The 19,441-nt window shown below is 46.3% G+C and overlaps 1 protein-coding gene across 7 annotated transcripts in view; it reads right to left on the reverse strand.

Moving 5' to 3' along the window:
* Positions 1 to 589: 589 nt before the first annotated feature.
* Positions 590 to 19,441, reverse strand: part of TENM3 (teneurin transmembrane protein 3) — a 437,342-nt gene continuing 418,490 nt past the window's right edge. For all 7 annotated transcript variants that reach the window (XM_059156026.1, XM_059156025.1, XM_059156023.1 and 4 more), the window contains 4 exons: positions 14,141 to 14,437; positions 9,400 to 11,011; positions 6,431 to 6,561; positions 590 to 4,274 (listed from right to left, as the gene is read on the reverse strand). In XM_059156026.1, coding sequence (XP_059012009.1) covers positions 3,519 to 4,274; positions 6,431 to 6,561; positions 9,400 to 11,011; positions 14,141 to 14,437 — 2,796 coding nt within the window. In that variant the 3' untranslated portion in view covers positions 590 to 3,518. The remainder of the gene's footprint in view (positions 4,275 to 6,430; positions 6,562 to 9,399; positions 11,012 to 14,140; positions 14,438 to 19,441) is intronic.

Here is a 19,441-nt window from a genome sequence, read left to right on the forward strand (position 1 = left end):
TGGAGTGACCTGATTCTTGTTGGATCAACATGTTGTCACTACAAAGCAAGTGTGATGAAGCCCGCCTTTTCAGAGGAGAATCAAAGCCTTGCCTGCCAGCCTGGAAATTGCTGACCTCAGCATCCCGCTCATCAGCCCGGCTGTATGTAGATGTAGACATCTCCAGGAGGCTGGGAGCCTATCAGGCCAAAACTGATTATTCTAATCAAGTGTTTTAATTAAGCACTTATTGCCAGGATCACAGGAACGAGGTCTGTTTTCCAGCAGGAATGGGCAGTAGTTTTTTTTTTTTTTTTTTTTCTTCTTTTTAAAAATTCTTCTTTCTGGGGATCATGTTTGACTTTGTGGGGGTATATTTAACGTTTTTTTAAAGTAGGCCATGGGAGGAGTCCCCTGTGAAGTGTACAATGCTGAGCTGGTAGTGTGGCCAGTGGACACAGAAATTAAAAAGAAAAAAAGAAAAGAAATGATAGGACCAACTGGGTTGCCAATGAATCAGGACCCCCTACAAAGCATCTGTTTGCATCCTTTGCCCTAAAATACACGCTGGCTAGCCCAAAACTTAAAAAAAAAAAATTATAAACACACACACATTGGGTTGGCTTTTATTGGAATGCCTAGATGCAATCTATAGTCAAGGTATGGAAAATTCAGGTCACATAGAAAGTTAAGAAGGCAAATGAAAAGAACAATACAAATCAGACAAAATTTACATCTCAAAATATCATGAAAGCATTTTGACTGGCTTTGCCTAAAATACTTTGAATATCAATTTTTTTTTTGTAAGCTAATTCTTTCCATTATACAGTCCCCCACCCCCCACCCCCAACTCTTAGAAAAAGGTCTTTTGTTTACATATTCCCCAAGGTCACTATTTCTTGTAAAAGCATGTCCAGATCACAAGTCTTTTTAGAAAGAAATAGGCTCATTATACCTACTAACAAGACACTAATTGGGTTGATTTGACTTCATCTAAAATAAGCACCAAGAGATACTCCCAATCTGTTATTTTTCGGTGCCAGCCTTAAGGACCAGTCCATGTCGAGAAGAGGGTAGGATTATGATTTCACTTCTGTCACGTGGTACAAGCTTCTCATGGTCAATGCATCAGAAACATTTCTGAGAATTTAGACTCAGAGCCTATTTCAACCAAAAGTACTTAACAGCATGCTAAACAGTCCTGCAGAAATTCCATCGAACAGAACTGCAAACGCCTAAGGTAACAGTTAAAAAATAAAATGTAAAACAGAGCCATGTTTATGTGGTTTGAAATCTCATAGTTTTTTTAAACCGGGGCTTCGTAATACTCGCCAAAGGATTTCCAGGATAAAAAATATTAGTGCTAATCTGTGCTTTCATTCTAATAAAATATCAGCATTCATTAGAAGATTAATTACTTCGGTATGTTCTACCAAATACACAAAGACAGTAATAGCACTGATACTGTAAATTCAGTAGCTATTTTGAAACTTTCCCAGCCAATCTGTTTAATAAACACGCCTACTGTGCAATTTAGAGTATGTGATACATACAAAGCAGTTAGAAAATTATTTTCAATACATCACTTGAACCTTTATATTTACGACATGACATGTTCACTTGCTATATTTATCACCATTATACATAGAGGAAAACAGTGTGTACTATAGCTCAATGAACTGAGAAATATTTTCCTAAAAATATTTTTGTGGCTGAATTTAGTGCTCACGAAAAGAGATTTGCAATAGCGGCTGGCCCAACCCGGGAGTACAGATGGCCACTGTGCCCGGGCCGGCTCGCGCGGGTGCGGGAGGGCACGGCCGACATTTCACTTCCAGCTGGGTCGGCCACCCCCCGCACCCGCAGTCTTCCCCGAGACAGAGGAGGCGGCCATTCAAACCAGCTCCCAGGACGGGTGGGGTCCCGTGGACTGACAGGAGCCCATCTCTCCCTTTTGTGTCCCTCTTGGTGACCTGACGGTCCACACCCAAGGCTAGCAGAGGGACCCCGACCTTTCCCATCTGGCCCTCTTCCCGCTGCTCAGGTTCTGCTGTCTTTCCTAGATCTTAAGACACATGTTGACGGTCAGGACTACATCAGATCCTTTCCTTCTCAAGCACGTTTCCTGGAGCATCTGATGTGGTCTCTTGCCTCCATCACGAAATGGAGCTTCAAGGAATGGTTAACAGTAAAAACCCTGTGGTTAATTCTATCCACTCCCCTCGACTTTTAGGGGACGAGAGAGGACCTCTCTGGCCCAGTTGCTATATTTTATTTTTATTATTATTATTATTAATTCATATCTTCTGCTATATTCCACCAGCCTTAGTTTTCTGCTGTGCCTCTCGGTTGATAAGGGTTGAGGACACTGGCCCAATGAAAAAGAGAAGACAGACTAAGGAGCAGTTCTCTAATCAGCCACCCACTTCGGATTGCACTGTCCTATCCATCTAGTGATAGAAAGTTGCACATTTTTTTTTCCAACCTAATACAAAAATATTAACACTTCTGGACATTATAGGCATAAGTCGTTATATCTCTACAATATAATAATTTATACTGTACAGCTATAACAGATAACAAAAGGTGCAATCCTTTTAAAAAAATCACACAGTTCACATGTTTTTATCATTTTATTTTTAAGTATAAACTTTTTAAACACTTTACATAAATTAACTCCTCTGAGACTAATATTTGATGTACAGTAAATCGTAATTCATATAAAAATCCATAAACAACTTGTCTCACATAATTTACAAAAAAATCAGGGTTTCCTTTGCTTATCAGTGACAAGGATTCTATTTGCCAGTTTTTTCCCCCCCAAGGCAAACCACGTTAGCATTGTAAAATCCATTATGAAATCCCCGCCAGAGCAGAACTCGCTTGTGCCGATGTCCTTTTACAAAGCAGCACAGGGAAAGCAGCTGGGTTGTCTACAAACAGTAATTTTGCCCCACGTTTTAAAATTAACAGAGATATATATCACATCCTATGCAGAGAGACTACTTGTAAGCAAAGGTCGACAATTCGGTCGTATCTGGAAACACTGTATGCACTTTGCTTGGACCTTAGTTAGATACAGTGCCTCCAAGGAACGGAGGGCCTCGCGCAACACGTTTAGGCCTTTTTTTTGTTTGTTTTTTCCCCTCCTTTCTTTCACTTATTTATTTTTCCTCTTAATACTTCCCGTCCGACTGAGTGCAGCGATATGCATATGTAAACATATTCTTTAAAGCCGATCACCTTTAAGGTCATTCAGAAAAAAAGTGTTTTTGAGTTTTTTTTGTGGATTTTCTTCGTGGTCGTCTTCTGGTCCTGACAGCAGTCCGGGTCTCCCGGAAGGCTCTTCCGCGACGGAGAGTCCGCTTCGGATTGTGCTCCAGAAAGATCCGAGCAGAGCAGAGCAGGGGCGTGGGTGAGGCTCCGGAGGGACGCGGCGCCCCGTCCCCGGCCGGTCCGCCCGCCCGCCCGCCCGCGCGCGCGCGCGTACGTACGCGGGGTGGCCGCCTGTCCCGGGCGCGGCCGCCGGCCCCGGGGGGTTACCTCTTGCCGATCTCGCTTTGTCGGAGGAACTGGATGTTGTTGGCGCTGTCCGCCAGCTCGGGGTACTGCTCCACCGAGAGTACGTAGTACCCGTCGTAGCCCTGCACCTTGCCCGCGCTCAGCAGCTGCCGCTTCTCGCCCTCCGTCCAGAGGCGCGCGCCCTCCTCGCCGTCGCGCACGCGCTGCTGCTCGCGCGCCCAGGCCCGCGCGAGCGCGCGCTGCCGCGCCTGCTCCAGGATGCGCGCCTTCTCCTCGTCCAGCGTCATGCCGTAGCGCACGTGCAGCGCCAGTGCGCCGAACTGCATCTCCACGTCGGCGAACCTGCGCGTCCTGCCGTTGACCACCGTGGTGGACTGCGACACGGTCACGTTGATGCCGTTCTCCAGCGCCTTGCGGCCGCTCGTCAGCCGCAGCGTGCCCAGGTCGCTCTCGGGCGTGCTGGTCTTGATGAAGTAGTGCGTGTCCTTGCCCTCGATGGTGAAGTGCAGGTTCTCCAGGTAGAAGGCGTTGTTGAGCACGGCCGCCACCTTGATGCAGTCCTCGTTGGCGATGTTGAGCACGTTGGTCTGCACGCGGCCCTGGCTCACGGCCAGCATCACGCCCTTGCCGATGAGCGACTTGACCGTGGCGAACCACAGCCACGACGGCGCGCCGCCGCCCTTGCGCCGGCTCACCTGCACCTCGGCCATCTTCCCCAGGGACAGGAAGGCCTGCGCTTGCCTCGCCACCTGCTGCTGGACTCCGAAAATGGGCTGCGGAGCAAACAGAGCCGGGGCGGGGGGCGGGGAGGGACACGGTTTAGAGAACATCTGTAGCTCTTGGTTGCCCGGGAGCCAGGCTTCCTGGCAGCGCGCCCGGTCCTGACAACAACCCAAAAAGAGGGGTCTGGGGGTGGGGGGGGGACGTCTGTGGAGCGCTCCCAGGCATTTATTAAAAGCTCAGTGGGCTCTTTAGAGATGAAAGGGCTTAAAAACAACTCCGGGTGGAGGAAGGCACTCAAAGGTCCCTTCCCCTGAAGTTGATCCAAATCAGTTTTGAAACGGAAAAAGAGGGGGACTTCATCATGTATTAGCTAAGAGCTTTTTAGTCTCCATCGTGGGCACAATATGGTTTCAGCTTTTCTCTTTTAGTGTCTGGATGCCCCTTTCCCACGCCTATCGCATTTGGGGAACCCCGTTCCTCAGGGTCACTGCGGCTTTCTCTCTGGGAGCCCCGGGAGGAAGCGGCCAGCACACACACAGGTCTGAAAGGCTGGGCTACTCCGCGCGGGACCACCCCGTCCTGCTTCATAGGCTTTGGAATGCCTGTGCTTTCATTGAGGGAACCTCTGTCCTCTGTTCCAGCAAACACAGTTTTCAACTGCATTTCCCCAGCGCTACCTGCAGAAGCGGACTGTACAGGGCCCACTGCGCAGTGGGACAGCTGGAGGGGAGTGTTTATTACTTCAGGGAAACATCAACTTTTTGGAGACAGGGACGGTGGACCATCGACGCTGGCAAATGTTTTGAATTGGGGGCGTCTGAACTCAGCCATTTCTTCTACTGCCAGATGTTTGTCTGGCCGGTGTTTCCCCCCAAACATCTGTTTCATCTGCAGCAGTGAAAGAAACATTTGTTTTTTCTGCACTTGGGGCGGCCTCCAGTGTCTTTGCCAGCCATTCCCTAAGCTGTCCTTACCCTGCGCTTCTCTTGACAGAGAACTTGAACCATATTTAGGAGGCTGCCTAGGAAGAAAGTTGGCAAGTCCATTTGTACAGTAAGACTTAAGTGTTCGCAGACATGCTGGAAAGTCAGACACAATTAGGACGTGCCTGTTCAGATGCCTTGGGAAACTTCAATGTGTCGTCAGGACACTTTATCAGTGTAGATATATTTGCAATTCGAAATGTGAAAATGGCTCCCAGACCTTGGAAACATGATGGGTTTTGCTTTCTAAAAAAATGTAAAGGTGACATCTCGAAGAAGGAACTGTTTAATGTGAAGTATGAAACACCTACCAGAAAACAGAGGTATTGGCACTGAATACACTGTGTGTGTGTGTGTGTGTGTGTGTGTGTGTGTGTGTGTGTGTCTGTGTGGGTGTTTCAGCCATGATTGCTTTTCTCTTTGTAGTCACTGAAATTATAGGAAATTGCTCAAGGGGGGCAAGGGATTAATCTTTCTAAGAAACTCTGCACTCTCTTCTCCTTATCATTACGGGGGAACCCAACTTCTTGATCTTTAATTATTCTTGCTTTTAGTTAGAAATTCTAGTGTTTTGTTGTACATTTCTTTCTGATCTCCGAAAGACAGGAATTAAAAGGGCCATTTTCTGAAATGGCAGCTTTGAGTTTGCAATTTTCCATTCTTTTTCTTTTATTTTAGTTCTCAGAACAATTATAGGCCTCCTGAAATGTTATTTTCAGGAACATTCTATAAACACCTAGTTGCAGATGGAGCTTTATCAGAGGACATTTTATTTTTATTTTCAATCTGTTCCCGTGAAACACTCTTCAGATTTTAAAGGAGTTGAACTTTGCGGCATTGTTTGTGGCCTGCTCATTTGTAATACGAATCCCAGGCTCTCCCGTTTATTGTATCTTTGCCTTAAGGTCCCAAGGGCTATAAATGTGCTTCCACGGGGGTTCTCTGTAGAAACCTTGTGCTCCAAAATGAGCTCCCTCATTTTATTACCTTCTGATAATGCCTTTTTATGTTTTTATTAGCATCACTAAAAACAGATTTAAGCCTGTTTAACAGGCCCCTGGTTTGCTGCACAGAAGTGGGATATTTTTCTAGCCTGAAAGAGTCAAAAAAATGGAAAACCGGTCTTTGGCCCAGCTTTCACAAGAGCAGTTTGGTTAAAAGGGTAAATACGCCCCAGCTCAGCCATCGGTCACCTTTTCACAGTTTTGCTATTTGTTTCTTACCGGTACATCATCCCACTGCTGACTCTTCACAAGTTCGTAAGAAGGCTCGGTTAAATCAAATTTGGGAACAGGGAATCCAGGAATAGCATTGTGCAGATGGAAACCAAATGTCACCAGCCAGCTGTTAACATCTAGGAGAAGATTGTTCAAAACGAACGGTGTTAGAGTTATTTTGTGCTTTCATGCGTTGAAATTCTTACCTTTAAAAAAACCCCCCAGTTCACAAACAATAGCCTGAAGAGGATCACATGGTTGCCTGCCTTCTCCCATTCTGATCCCGCTACTTCCAGACTTGAAGCCACCAGCCTCCATAACAGAGCGATGGCAAGGGCTGAGACTAGCAAAGTGTCACACATGCGAGGTGGCATCCTGGGCTTGTAATATGCGATGAAAAGGGGTAATAACAACAGCCAGCAGCATGAAAGAGCGGCTGCCGAGGAAAACAGAGGGAATTGGTAGTTAGTCAAGACTGGTCTTAAATAGAAGTTGAGTGTTATTAGCTTTCAAAAGCGATTGCCCAAGGATATGCAGCTTCCACAACCCATTTTCTATTAATAAAAACCCTAAATTGAGAGAATTAAAATCAACAGTTGATTCTTAATCAAAGAGGAATGCTGAAAACTGGCAGAACTGGCTAAGGGCACAGAAGTCCGGATTCCCATCAGCTCTGACTTCAAAGGCGCACTTGGGCACAGGTGGAGACGAACTTTTTGGGGAGAGAACCTGGAAACCTTTAAAATGGTATTTTAAAATATTGCCATGTGACTCCAAAAGCCATTAAGCTCAGAATAAGGCTTTTATTCTATTCTGAAGGTTATAATGTTACAGAACTACTCAGCAGGCTTGCAGCTTTATGAGTACAGTTGGGTGTAGATTATTTTATATATTAAGCACATTGCTGGAAAATTTGAAATTGCATTTCACCTAATATATTTTATGCTGTTCCATCTCTCTTTTGATGTTTTCCAGAAAGTGCTGCTATGGCATTCACTGCAGTCCATGTTGCTAGGAGAGGATGGATTCAGGAGCTGTGGGCTTTCCCGCCTTTCACGCAGCCCCTGTCAACACCTCTTAAATAACCAGTGGTAAACTGCTTGTCAGAATGATGGAGAGCCACTTGCTTCCCATTTCCTCCTCTAGGGCACAAACTCTCACCTCATCACCAGGCTGACAGGTCCTCTGTCCAAACATCATATGGCTACAGAACCAGTGGTATTCTCCCTCTTTTAAAAGGAGGGATGGTGGTGGTGGTGGGAGAGAAAAATCCCAAGTTCATCATGTAGGGTAGAGAGTGTTACTTTTGTGTGTGTGTGTGTGTGTGTGTGTGTGTGTGTGTGTGTGTGTGAGTGTATTTAAGATTACAGGGGCCTTATGTTTTGGAGGAAATTCCCCTGAATGGTAGTGTTGGGGGCAAAGTTGCTCCTACTATGAATAATGTCTGTGTAACAGTGAATACATAAAAATCACAGGGTCTTAGGTATGGAAAAGTATTGCCAAAATAATGGGACTTGGATGCCGACGTGTATTGAGAGAGCTGAAGGAGAAGTCCATGAGGGTGTTGCTAAGCCAGGATTGTGAAAGAGGCGAGTGTCAGCTGGTTCACACGGAGGAGAGCTATGACAAGTTTTGGCAGTCTGGGAAAGCACAGAGCAGATGTGAAAGAAACAGGGGGCAGCCTTTTGAGAGCTATACCAAGAACTGAGAAAACAGGCATCTCAGTATGCCTCAAATACTGAGCAAGAGAAGAGACAGCCTGAAGGAGCATCTAACACAAGCCAAAACAAAACACAAAACCCCAAACCAAACTAAAACAACAAAAAAAGAAAACAGGATAGAACCTTCTTCCAGGAAGCATACACATGGCAGAGAGGTTTACATGGTAGTCTAAGTCAGGAAAGGAAGGTGGGATCAGAAGGATTCAGAATCCATTGAGTGCAGGGTGAGTGGAGAAGTCAGGAACCAAAGGGAATTAAAGCAGTGCCTGCAAAGACCTTGTCTCTCATCCTGGTAGTTTGGTGGTGGCAGAAGTGGGATGAGATGTTTCAGTCAGATCACGCCTGAAACTTGGAAAGGTCTTATGACCCCCTATTGGCAGAAAAATTAGCGTGTCTATTAGTAGTGCCACCAAGTAAAAACTGGTGCTCCAAATAGTATGAAGACGGTAGTGAAAACAGAAACAAGACCCTCTGGCGAAGCAAGTGGTGGGAGAAACTCTTCTTTTGTTGCTCTGAGGTGATAGTGGAGGGGAGTTAGACATCCCAGGAATGAGATGGTGAATCACACTCTGCTGTGTTTCATGGTTCCTCCATTAGAGCCTCACACATGGGGGCGCCTGGGTGACTCAGCCCTGCATTAGGCTCTCTCCTCAGTGGGGAGCCTGCTTCCTCCTCTCTCTCTGCCTGCCTCTCTGCCTACCTGTGTTCTCTCTGTCAAATAAATAAAAAATCTTAAAAAAAAAAACACCTCACACGTGTAAAAGAAAAACCAACATTACACATATGTAAGGTAGTAATTAAAGCAGAATTGCATAAATATTATCTCATTAAAGGAGACATTAATCTCCCCATTTCATTGTTAAGGGAACAGATTAAAAAAACTTGTGATTTACCTATAAAGCCACATGACTTAAAGGAGAGTTGGGATCAGAATTCCAATTTGGGGGCTCCCAAGTTCATCCTGTTTTCCACAGCCCCATGTCACCGCCCTTCCTTAAGGGACTGGATTCCATATCATTTCAGAAAATTGTGGCCTTGGGCATTGGAGACAGAATAGGAAGTAACAAATGATGCCTCAGTTTCCCTTTCTGGTTTCTCTATGGTTCCATAGAGAAATAAACCCATTTAAAAGGCTAGGCATTTGATTTTGCAGGAGTAAAGTGTAAGGCTAAAGAAAGCAACTCTAGTTATTGTGTGTATTCATATAAGGAGTAAAGGAATTCTGCACTTGGAAAGGAAAAAAAAAATGCTTACCTGTGATGTAATCTTTCACATCATGGATTTTGCTTGCAGGGTTGTTATTCCTAAACATGTAGAGGTTAAAAGGAGCTGGGTCCTTCCCAATTCTCTTCCAGATTTCTATGTCAGGCGTTGTCCATCGTCCTGCCAAAATATCATAATCTCTTTCTCCAAAGTGGATTAATTTTGTGAGTGGGTCATATAAGCCACCATGAAATCCAATTACCAGTTGAAAGTCAATATTGGAGTCGAAATAGATTTCTCCATATGCAGTATACTGAATCTGTTTCAGCATAAGCCCATTGCTACTGAAAACAGCCAATGGTGTCCCTGTATTATCTGACGCAATGTAGAATTCATCCCCACTGCTGATTTCCATAGCAAAGAGATGTCCTTGGAGATCATAATAGAGAGAAGTGATTTCTGAACTCGAGTGGTTGTAGACATGAGTAATCCTTGTGGGATACGTTAAGTCAGCATAAAAAAACTGCAGATGCTGTCCCAGACTGGTTTTGCTAGACACGCGCCTTCCCAGGCCATCGTAACGATAGATCACTGTCCAGCCACTGCCTTTACTATAAACTCGAGTCAGAAGGCCCTTGGAGCTGTACTCAAAGATCTCTGTGCCTCTCTGACGCAGGAATCCATCCTCATCCAACCGATACTGAACATCCCCGAGGCGAGTGATCCTGTCTCGCAAGTCATAGCGAAGAGGTGTCAGACGCGCACTGTTACTCGGGTTCAGCAAATGGAGGTTTCCATTCAGGTCATAGTTGTAGCGCCACATGATCTTTTCATTTAGATAAACAGTCTGGAGCTGCCCGTCAACATCGTACTCGTAAGCGTATTTGGTAGTATTGGCAAAGGGCCCTATTTTGATTTCTCTTTTGGTCACCCGACCCATGTTATCATACTGAATTGTAATCCAGTACATGAGTGACCTGAAAATCTCGTACTGAATTTCCTTGATGCGGCCATGGGCGTCAAAGTGTTTTGTGTATGTCATCACCGCCGTGGAGATGATCTGGTTAATATCATAATATATAACTCCAAATTTTCCAAACTGCTCAACTTTGCCGGAAATGTCATCAAACTGATAGAGATCGATGGGCAGAGGTGTTTCATTGATGACCCCCTGCATGCTGGTCACTCGAAAGCTGTTATCATAGCTGTAGTCGAACCTCGCATTGACCATCCCGTCCTCGCTAAAGCGGAAAATCTGCCTGTCAATCAGGGGGCCAATTTGCCTGTACCTGATGGTGCAAATAAAACCATCGCTCTGGAGGTTGACGGTTTTGAGGACTCCTGCTGTCTCATCGTAGGTAAAACTGACTCTCGTGCTATCGTACAGGATCTCGGAGAGCCTGGTCTGCCTCCGGTACTTGAACAAGACCCTGCGGCTGGTTCCCAAGAAGGCCGTCTGCAGAAGCAGCCCCTCCTCATTGTAGTCCGTGATGACCGAGGCGTTGCTCTCAGGGGGGTTGTAGATGTTGCGGTAGTAGCCGATGGACCGCATGGTCTGCATGGTGTGGCGAGCCACACTGGGCATGGTGATGGCGGACAGCCGGTCCCACATGTCGTATTCGAAGATGTACTGCCTCTGGCTGTGAAGCAGGAGGACCATGGACTGCGAAGACACAACAGACAGTTGTTCAGTATTTGTGACCCGCGGTGGGGGAGGGGCAGGTGCGGTGGAGGTGGGGGTAAGCAAAAAGCACATCCTGTGACCGCGAACACACAGAAACATTTAGCTCGAGAAAATGATTTTCATTTTAATGGGGCTCTCCTTGACCTTAAACGTTGTTAACAAGCCCTGGCCTGATTTGCTCGGATGCTTCATCGTGAGGGGTTCTGCAGTTAGTGGCTCAAGATCCATAAGGTGCCACTTGTCATGGCTGTACCGTTCTTCTCCTAGGTGTCCACAGCCAAGCAGCAGACTGCCGATGGCTGGGGCTAAGTCACAACACAGGCCTGCACAAAGCAGCTCTAAAGACAACGTTTCAAGGAGAAAGCAGCACAGGGTCAAAGTAATCCTACCCCATCATCAGCAATTATTTAGGAAGGTGGCTTTTCCCCCTCATTTGACTGAAGAGCCACTCAAATCATGTTTTAATTTCCAGTGTGTGGGGGGGAGGTGTAAAGCATTCAAAATACTACTTTATGAAGAAGCGACCTAAAATTAATAAAAAATGGATAATGTGCATATAAAGCATCAACGTCAACAAACATCGCTAAATCACATGGTGAACAAGAGCTGTAAAGGCCCTTAATTGAAATACGGATCCCGGTATGGTTTTCTTGGTTGGTTTGTTTGCAAATTCTTACCTGTCATCTGGAATGACAATAAAATCTACATTTTTGAAATTAACTTTAGCAAGTACCAAATCTGATTCATGTCTTAGCTGGTGCAGGAATGGTTTCTGGGCTACATTCCACTTTGGTGCTAAATAACGCAGTGAATAAATATATAAATTAAAACGAGCTCTGCTTATTTTGCAAGGAATAGCAGAAAGACATGAGACGATCATTTATTAGGGGCTGCATGAGAGAAGCTCAACCCTGAGGCTCAATCGTGGATAATGTAGCTCAGGAGAGCATGGGCGATGCTCTCCTCTGCGGAAACTTGCCCCAAACCCCATTAGACCAAATGCAGTGATGGCAAATCTGGGGCGATGGGTGTGTTAGGAGCCTTCCTGGGACTTAGCTTTGCTTTTGCCAGAGAAACACATAATCCCTTGTCCAAGGCACGTTCCCTTTCTCTCTACTGTCCACCATCTTTGGAAGCAGCCTGCATGACGAGTTCTGTAGTGTGTCCTCTGTGGGCCTATCTAAGGGCAGTATTTGGCTGCTAGCTGTGCAGTAGATGTCTTGAGAACCGTTCCTAATAGTTTCCACTGAGCCATGGAAGACTTGGATGGTTGCTGAATTCACAGGAATTAGTAGCTAGTTGTGTAGTCATTTAAAATCACATCTGATGGTAGTTAGTAAAATGTTACTACTTCTGCTATGAAGAAGTCTGGGTTTAGGGTGCCTATCCTAGCAAGGAAATGGAAAAGGAAATGGAAATGGTTTGGTGGATTTTAGGGATTTGAGACAGAGGATGAAAGCACTTGCTGGCTTTTCTGATCCCCACTGAATACACGAACGTGACCGCAGTTACTGATGGTGTCTTCTCCTGTCAATGGCTCTTATCAGGGCCGTGCTCTCTGTCTCTTTTTAAACATTTCTCCATGATCGCTATCAATTTTTAGGGTCTGGGTATTTCTGTTACATGTCTCTGTAATGTGCTTAATTAAGTTACTTTGGGAAAAGTGTTTCAGGATGAAGTGGGGACCCACTCCCCGCTTCTTCAGGAGGAAGTTGTCTCGAATTTGTTAAGTTGGAGGGTGACGTGTTTTCCAGGCATGAGGACTGGCTCCCAGGAAGGTATGTGTGCAGGGGGACTTCCTCTTTGGTCTCTCAAGAAATCACCATTGGAGTAACTGTGGAGAGTGATGATTACTGAGGAGGGAAACTGTCATCGGGGTGGGGGGGCGGTCCACTGTCTCAAAGGGGAGTCTCTTCGAAGGGGAGCAGATGAGCAGACGAGGTTTTTGAGAGAAGAGACTGGCAAGTAGGCACCCAGCTGGAAGCGTTCCCGAGTTGGGAGGCATCTGTGGGGAGCCGGGAACCTGACACTGGTTCTCCGGAAGGCTAGTCTGGGTGGAGGCCGTCTAGAGGTAGACGGAATGACTGCCGGGCAGTGGGGTTGGGTGCAGACTGAGCAGAGTTGTGCAGAACGAGACGGCGTGAGGTGAGCACAGCAGCGGCCCTGACTGGAGTGTCCGGGGGGACAGGTCACTCTGGCCGATGTGCGTAAGGCTGGAGGCAGTGACCACTGCGTTTGTGACTTGGGCTGCCCTGTGCCTCATGGGCCCAGGTGCAACAGGCATTGGAACTCAAAACAGAACCCTCCCTAGGACTCAAGTTTGTCTCAAGGGCAAATGAAACGTTCCACGAATTTGCTCTTTGGTGGATTTTGTTTTTTACAGAAGGGAATTACAGGGAGGTGGCCTGTTCCCTGTCCCTTTACTGTGCTTTCATCCCTCTGCATCACAGTCACTGTCCCAAACCTCTCAGAGCGTGACTGAGGGTTTTGCATGTGGGTAAGTTTAGGTCTTTTTTGGTGTCGTGTTTAGTGCTTAAGGACAGAGGAAAGCCTTCCTGGGGAGGCTTACACCTTTTATATGCACAAGAGAGGAGAGATGACACAGAGTGCCCGAGATGCGGCTTTCTGAAAAATAGCCTCTTTTGGAATAATGCATAGATAGGATCTACACGCTTTTTGTGGTTATGCTGACGCACTGCCGGCAACAGCACAGAATGGACACACAAGCAGTGCTAACGTGAGGCTTTCTCAAATGAAAGAGCCAGCTCGGAGATGATTTACAAATGACTTACATGCTCAAGGTCTAATTTGTGAATGTTGTCGACGCAGAATCTTGGCAGGTGGACAGCGTTACTGCTTGTTTGTTTGTGGCATAAATCACTTAAAAGGGTCTCCAGTAGTAGAACCTAACTAAGGAGAAACTACTACTCTAATGCAGAAATTCATCACCGATGTACCAATGCGACTCACGTACTGATACTCAGAATAATAAACAGAGCCCGTCGCAGGCCCCCCCACCCCGGTTCTCCTCCCCCGCGGGGCTCTTGGGTGTCACTGACAAAGAGCAGTCATAGCTCCCCTCCTCTGACTCTCACCGTGCGGCCATACCTTGTCCAAGTATGTGTAGCTCCACGTTTTACCGTCCGCGAAGACCCGAGACACGATCCTCCCCTGGCCATCATAGTCGACTTTTTCACTAGTCGTGCCCCGTTGGACGCTGGCAATCTGGCCGGTGGACGAGTAGGTGACATTGACTGCCATCAGCTTGCTGCTGGGCAGCCAGAGAGTCGGGTGCCCTGACGTGTCATAGGCAATCCTCAGCAGGAATTTACGGTGGTCATCATAGATCTTCTCTGTCTTTGTTGTTCGATCAAAGTCAACCGAAAGGAGGTTCCTGCCATTAACCTGTTAGAACAGAAACAGGATGAGAACGTAAGTCCTGCCAGCCCCATGCCAGCCCCTTATTACTCTTCAGAGTCCCCGCTATTGTTTAAACACCATTTATGATGATTGATTCTCTTTGTCAGTAAATTAATTTAGCAACTTCTTGGGTACAAGTGCAAGGCAGTAGATTAGCAGCTCCTTTAAAAGGTTTCATTAGGCAGAAAGACAGCCTGGCATTTGTTCAAAACCTTTTCAATTAGATGCTGTAAACTTAAGCAACTGATAAGAAAAATACCCAAACGTATTTGCTTTGAAGTTCGTTCGGAAGATATGGAGGTGGTCAACATGGCATCTCCGTAAATTACTCAAAGCCCCTCCGTCCACAAGACACTGGAAAATAATGGCTCAGTAGATTAATCTTGGCTATATTAAATAAAAACAGTAAATGTGACTCCAGCCCTTTGAGGAACAGTTAAGTAGAAGCTGGAACCCACATTACTGTAAATTATTAATGCGTCTAAATAGCAGGAGGTTACAAACACGATCATTGCTTTTGGCCCTGTGCTAAAATGTCACACGTTTTTAGAATGCCTTTCCCTTTAATAACATCTGGCCGACTGGTGGTGACTTCAGATGCTTCACTCCCCATCTACAGGGTCCGACCTTTGTGCTCAGTGTACAGATCTAGCGGCGTGTTGCTAAATCAGGTCTCTCTGTGGCTCTGTGCCATGTCCGGAATCTCCGACCACGTTTGGCGGTTGCTGCCCGGGATCCAAGGCACGCACAAGCCAGCACTGGTGACTGCAGTGGGAATGTGGCCGCGGTTACACTCTACTTTAGAAAACAGTCTGCGGGGTGCTGAGGACCCCCTAAGAGTGCATCTTCTGCAGCAAGACAGCAGCTTTCGGATGGCGATAGCCCAGACATAAAAAAATGTGCCCTGCCCGTTGGACTATTAAACGTTAAATGAGAACGTCTGAATTTTACACAACCACGTCTTCGTTAGAACTTTCAAAATGGACAATTGCCGCTGATCGGTCACACGCATGTCGGCACACACGCCGCTTCTACAGCAACACCACACCTACGTGTGCGCATACACAATGAGCCTGTGTATTTATGTAAACTCTGGGATGAAATGAATCTGTCATCTTACCACTGACATTAATCAAGCCCCATGGAAAGAGACTGTTTGACCTTGAACTTTCCAGTTGGTGGTTCAAGGGGCAAATCGTAATGTCCAGCATCTGGGGAAAGGTATGGAAAGGTAAAGATACAACACAAAAAGTCGTCCATGGAGTGAACTAGGTGAACTGCTTTTGGAGGCAGAAGAGCACCCAGACAGATGAGTCCCAGAAGGGGAGAAACGGTGGAGCCCCAAAGGCAATCCGGAGATCTCCGTGTGCCGGTTCCGTCTGTGCAGACCCAGCTCCTTGCCGCAGCAGAACCTGGTGTGTAAGGCGTGTGTGGCTGCGGGAGGAGCCTCATCTCCGTCCCTGATAGGGTCTAGAGGTGGCAGGACTTTGGGCTTTGGCCCCTCCGAGGCTGTCTGTCCATCTGTGAGGTGCTCAGATGAGAACCTTCTGGCTGGGCCGGTGATGTGGCTGGATTCTGTCTGGCGGGCTCAAGGCCGTCCGGGCTTCCGTTCTCCCGCACGAAAATGCCCGCATGTTGGTCCCTGCCTCCTGTGGCTTCCGTGACACTGCACAAGGTTACATTTGCAGAATGCTTTGCGGACCTTGAAGCTGCCGGCTAATATTACAAATACTGGCTTTAAAGCCTGTAGGAGGGTTTGATTTGAGAGCAAATGAACTCCGTACTCTGCTGGCTGCGTCCGGTTCTTCACCTTATCTTGGCATAAAACTTTTGATGCCTTAGGATGAGGTTTTGCACTAAATGGTTTCCTACAGTTCCGGAATGTATTTCTCTGATTGTGATTTAAAAAACAAAACAAAACAAAACAAAAGGCATGGCAACCTCTGAAGTGTTTTCCCCCCTTTCTTCCTTCTGTAGGTGATTTCCGGCTTCGCCCAGCCACGTCTGACTGCCTGTGCAGTTTCTGTGGACCGTGTGGCCCACAGGACTGCCCCATCTGTTTGCATTTTACTTTGTGTCATTTTAATTTGTATTTCAATTCTTTACTGCATTCCTTAACCACCCTTGAGCTCTGCAGTGCTGCCTCTGGTTAGAGCAGGAGCGATCTGGACGCAGGCCTGCAAGACCGTGGGGTATTAAAAGGAGCTAGGCAAAGAGCAGCAGGGGCCCTTCTTCCCACGGCCCGCACCCTGCCGCCCCCCTCTTCCCCTGGTTCGTGGATATGGCTACGCAACCCCAAAGCATCCAGGTGGCAATCACAGGGTAGTCCCCGTGCGCCCCACCATACCCAACATGCCGCCATATGGAAGCATCTAGAAGCATCGAGAGACGGAACATCTGCATACAAGTTTCAGTTTTTCTTTTCATCTAGACAGACGCCGGGTGCAGTGCCTTTCCTGCACCCTCAGACTGGAGCAATGAGGAAAGAATTAGCACGTGGCTGCGTTTCCCCCGCATTCCCAACACGAGCCAAGGTTTCAACCAGTCTGTTTCCAGACACCAGTCATTGTTATTGAATATGTAAAATTTCAAAGATACTAACAGATCTTGTGTTTCCTTTGTTCTTCTCATACTCGCCCAAACTTTCTCCTTCTGGTATTATAAACAAAGTGCAGAAGTCAAGGGACATTTCGATTCTAGGACACAGTCCTACTTAACTGTACCTTAATGAAATTATGGCAACGTTTCCACCCGCCCTTTTTTTTGGACAGTCATAAAGGACCAGCATTGTTCCATGTCCCAGTGGCCTTTTAATAAATAGTTTTAATATAAAAAATATCAATTTAAATTGAATAGTTCATCTAAGATGAAAAACCTTAGATCAGATCATTACTGTACCTTCAGCTATACGAAAATGAGTCGAAATGCTGTGTTTGGAGAGGAGATCACCATCAAGTCCTTAGTGATACACAGCATTTCTTTAAAGCAAGCACGGAAAATCCCCCATTTCTAAGATCACGTCCGGCATGACTGTGAGGAAATCACAGTGTCTGGGAACAGGGGCAGCGATCATCTTCCTCCCAGAATGCTTGAAAAACTGAGGTGTAAAGATGTTAAACAACATCTTTATGTTTAAAGACATTAAGCACCATCGGATTATATTCCCGTATCTGGAATGTTATGGGGGGAGGTAAGGGCTGGCTCATCACCCAGTACGCTTGGTGACAACGTCACGACGCCCCCGTGTCCCTGTTGGAACATCAGCTGGCTGCAGACTGTTTCGTGTCTCTCTGTGTGTCGGCGCTGACATGGTACCGTCCCACTCTGGGCTGCGACGCTCGACTTCGAGTGACAAATAGCACATCAGGCAAACGTGGCTGGCAGAATTAGATTCGAGTACGCTCTCACATGCATGCATGCTTTTATTTATTTTACTTTATTTTTTAATTTATTTGAGAGAGAGAGCCAGAGTATGAGAGAGAGAGCATGAGCAGGAGGAGGGGCGAAGGGAGAAGCAGACTCACCGCCGAGCAGGGAGCCCTACAAGGGACTCGATCTCAGGACCCGGGATCATGACCTGAGCTGAAGGCAGAGGCTTACCGGACTGAGCCCCCCAGGCACCCCTGCACGTATGCCTTTAAATACAATTTTGACTTCCAAATTTTGAGAGTTTCTTTTTTAAGTGATTCACTATTTTTTTTTCCCCCTTTGAACATCTGAATTCTGGGCAAGTTTAGAAGATATATCTTACTTTTTAGAATGCCATAGCAATTGTTTTGTTTTGTTTTTTGGTAATGGAGGAAAGGCTGGTTCCAAAGTCCAGCACTGACAATAAACGAGGGATATTTACAAACGTAAGGGATGGACAAACAATTTTTATGCCTGGGTCTTTTTTTTTTTTTTTTTTTTTAAACTTAGCCACAAACAAGCAAGCTCTGGAAACATCTAATCTTTAGTTTGCAATGTTTTCTCACATCGCTCCCAATTTCATTTGCTTGTGATTTCTGACTGTATTTCCCTTTCCCCTTAATGCACATTTCGGAGAAAATGCTCTCCGCGTTGCTCGTCTCTTGTTAATTTTCCTTCTCTACACTTTGCTTTCAGAAACTTTTTAAACTACAGTATCTGGTGCCCTATTAGAGCTACGTCATCTAGGGAGAGTTAGGTTTGTGTCCAGCAGTCAAACATTTGCAAGGATGGGTTCTTCATGTCGCTTCTCGCTGGGATCGAGATGCAGTGAGATAAGCCGTATTACAGAGCCGGCTTTTCCTCCTTCACTCACTGAATCAATATTTGAGCGCCCACTCTGTGTCGCGCACCTCGCTGAATTTAGTCAAATACCTTAAAAATGAAAAGCAGCCTCTGCTAGGAAATCATGTAAGGTAAGAGGGGGAATGTTCTCTGTTTCAGGAAGGGGTGAGATGCAGCTGAGCAGCTCTCCAGGCTGGTCCCCGGGTGCTCTTATCTTTTCTTCTTCCCGCAAAGTGAGGTGTCTGCTTCGTTTTGAATCAGGCAGAGAACCAGAGACACGAGATAGGATTTCCTCTACTCTTCCTGATTTCTTTTAATGCCCAGAAAAGCCGTGTTACAAAGAAACAGAGGACATGCTTACACCTAGCTTGTCTCAAAGAAGAGAAGGCAGCCTATTCTGCGGTCGGTTTCCGGGCAAAGCCTGTCCCATACTCTTGCCGTGTTTTCCTAACAAGTGTGCTAAACGGCTTTTTCCTATCTCCCCTCTGGGCGGGTGTAAATGCCTAATGCACGTCCTGTGGTAGAGATTCTCCGAGTTAGGGAATATGTAATCATGCCTTTCACTTGTAAAGTACTTCCACATTGTCTCATTTGATTCTGCGACATTCGTGGGCCTAGCAGGCAGGTATTTTACCCATTATGTGGGTATGCTATGAAGCCCATGTCTACGGCCAATATAATGTCATAACATTATGATATCAGGGCAATATTATATTACTTGTATCCTATCTAGAGTAT

Source organism: Mustela lutreola, chromosome 18 (genome assembly GCF_030435805.1).
Source record: "Mustela lutreola isolate mMusLut2 chromosome 18, mMusLut2.pri, whole genome shotgun sequence".
In the NCBI taxonomy this organism is placed as follows: Eukaryota; Metazoa; Chordata; class Mammalia; order Carnivora; family Mustelidae; genus Mustela; species Mustela lutreola.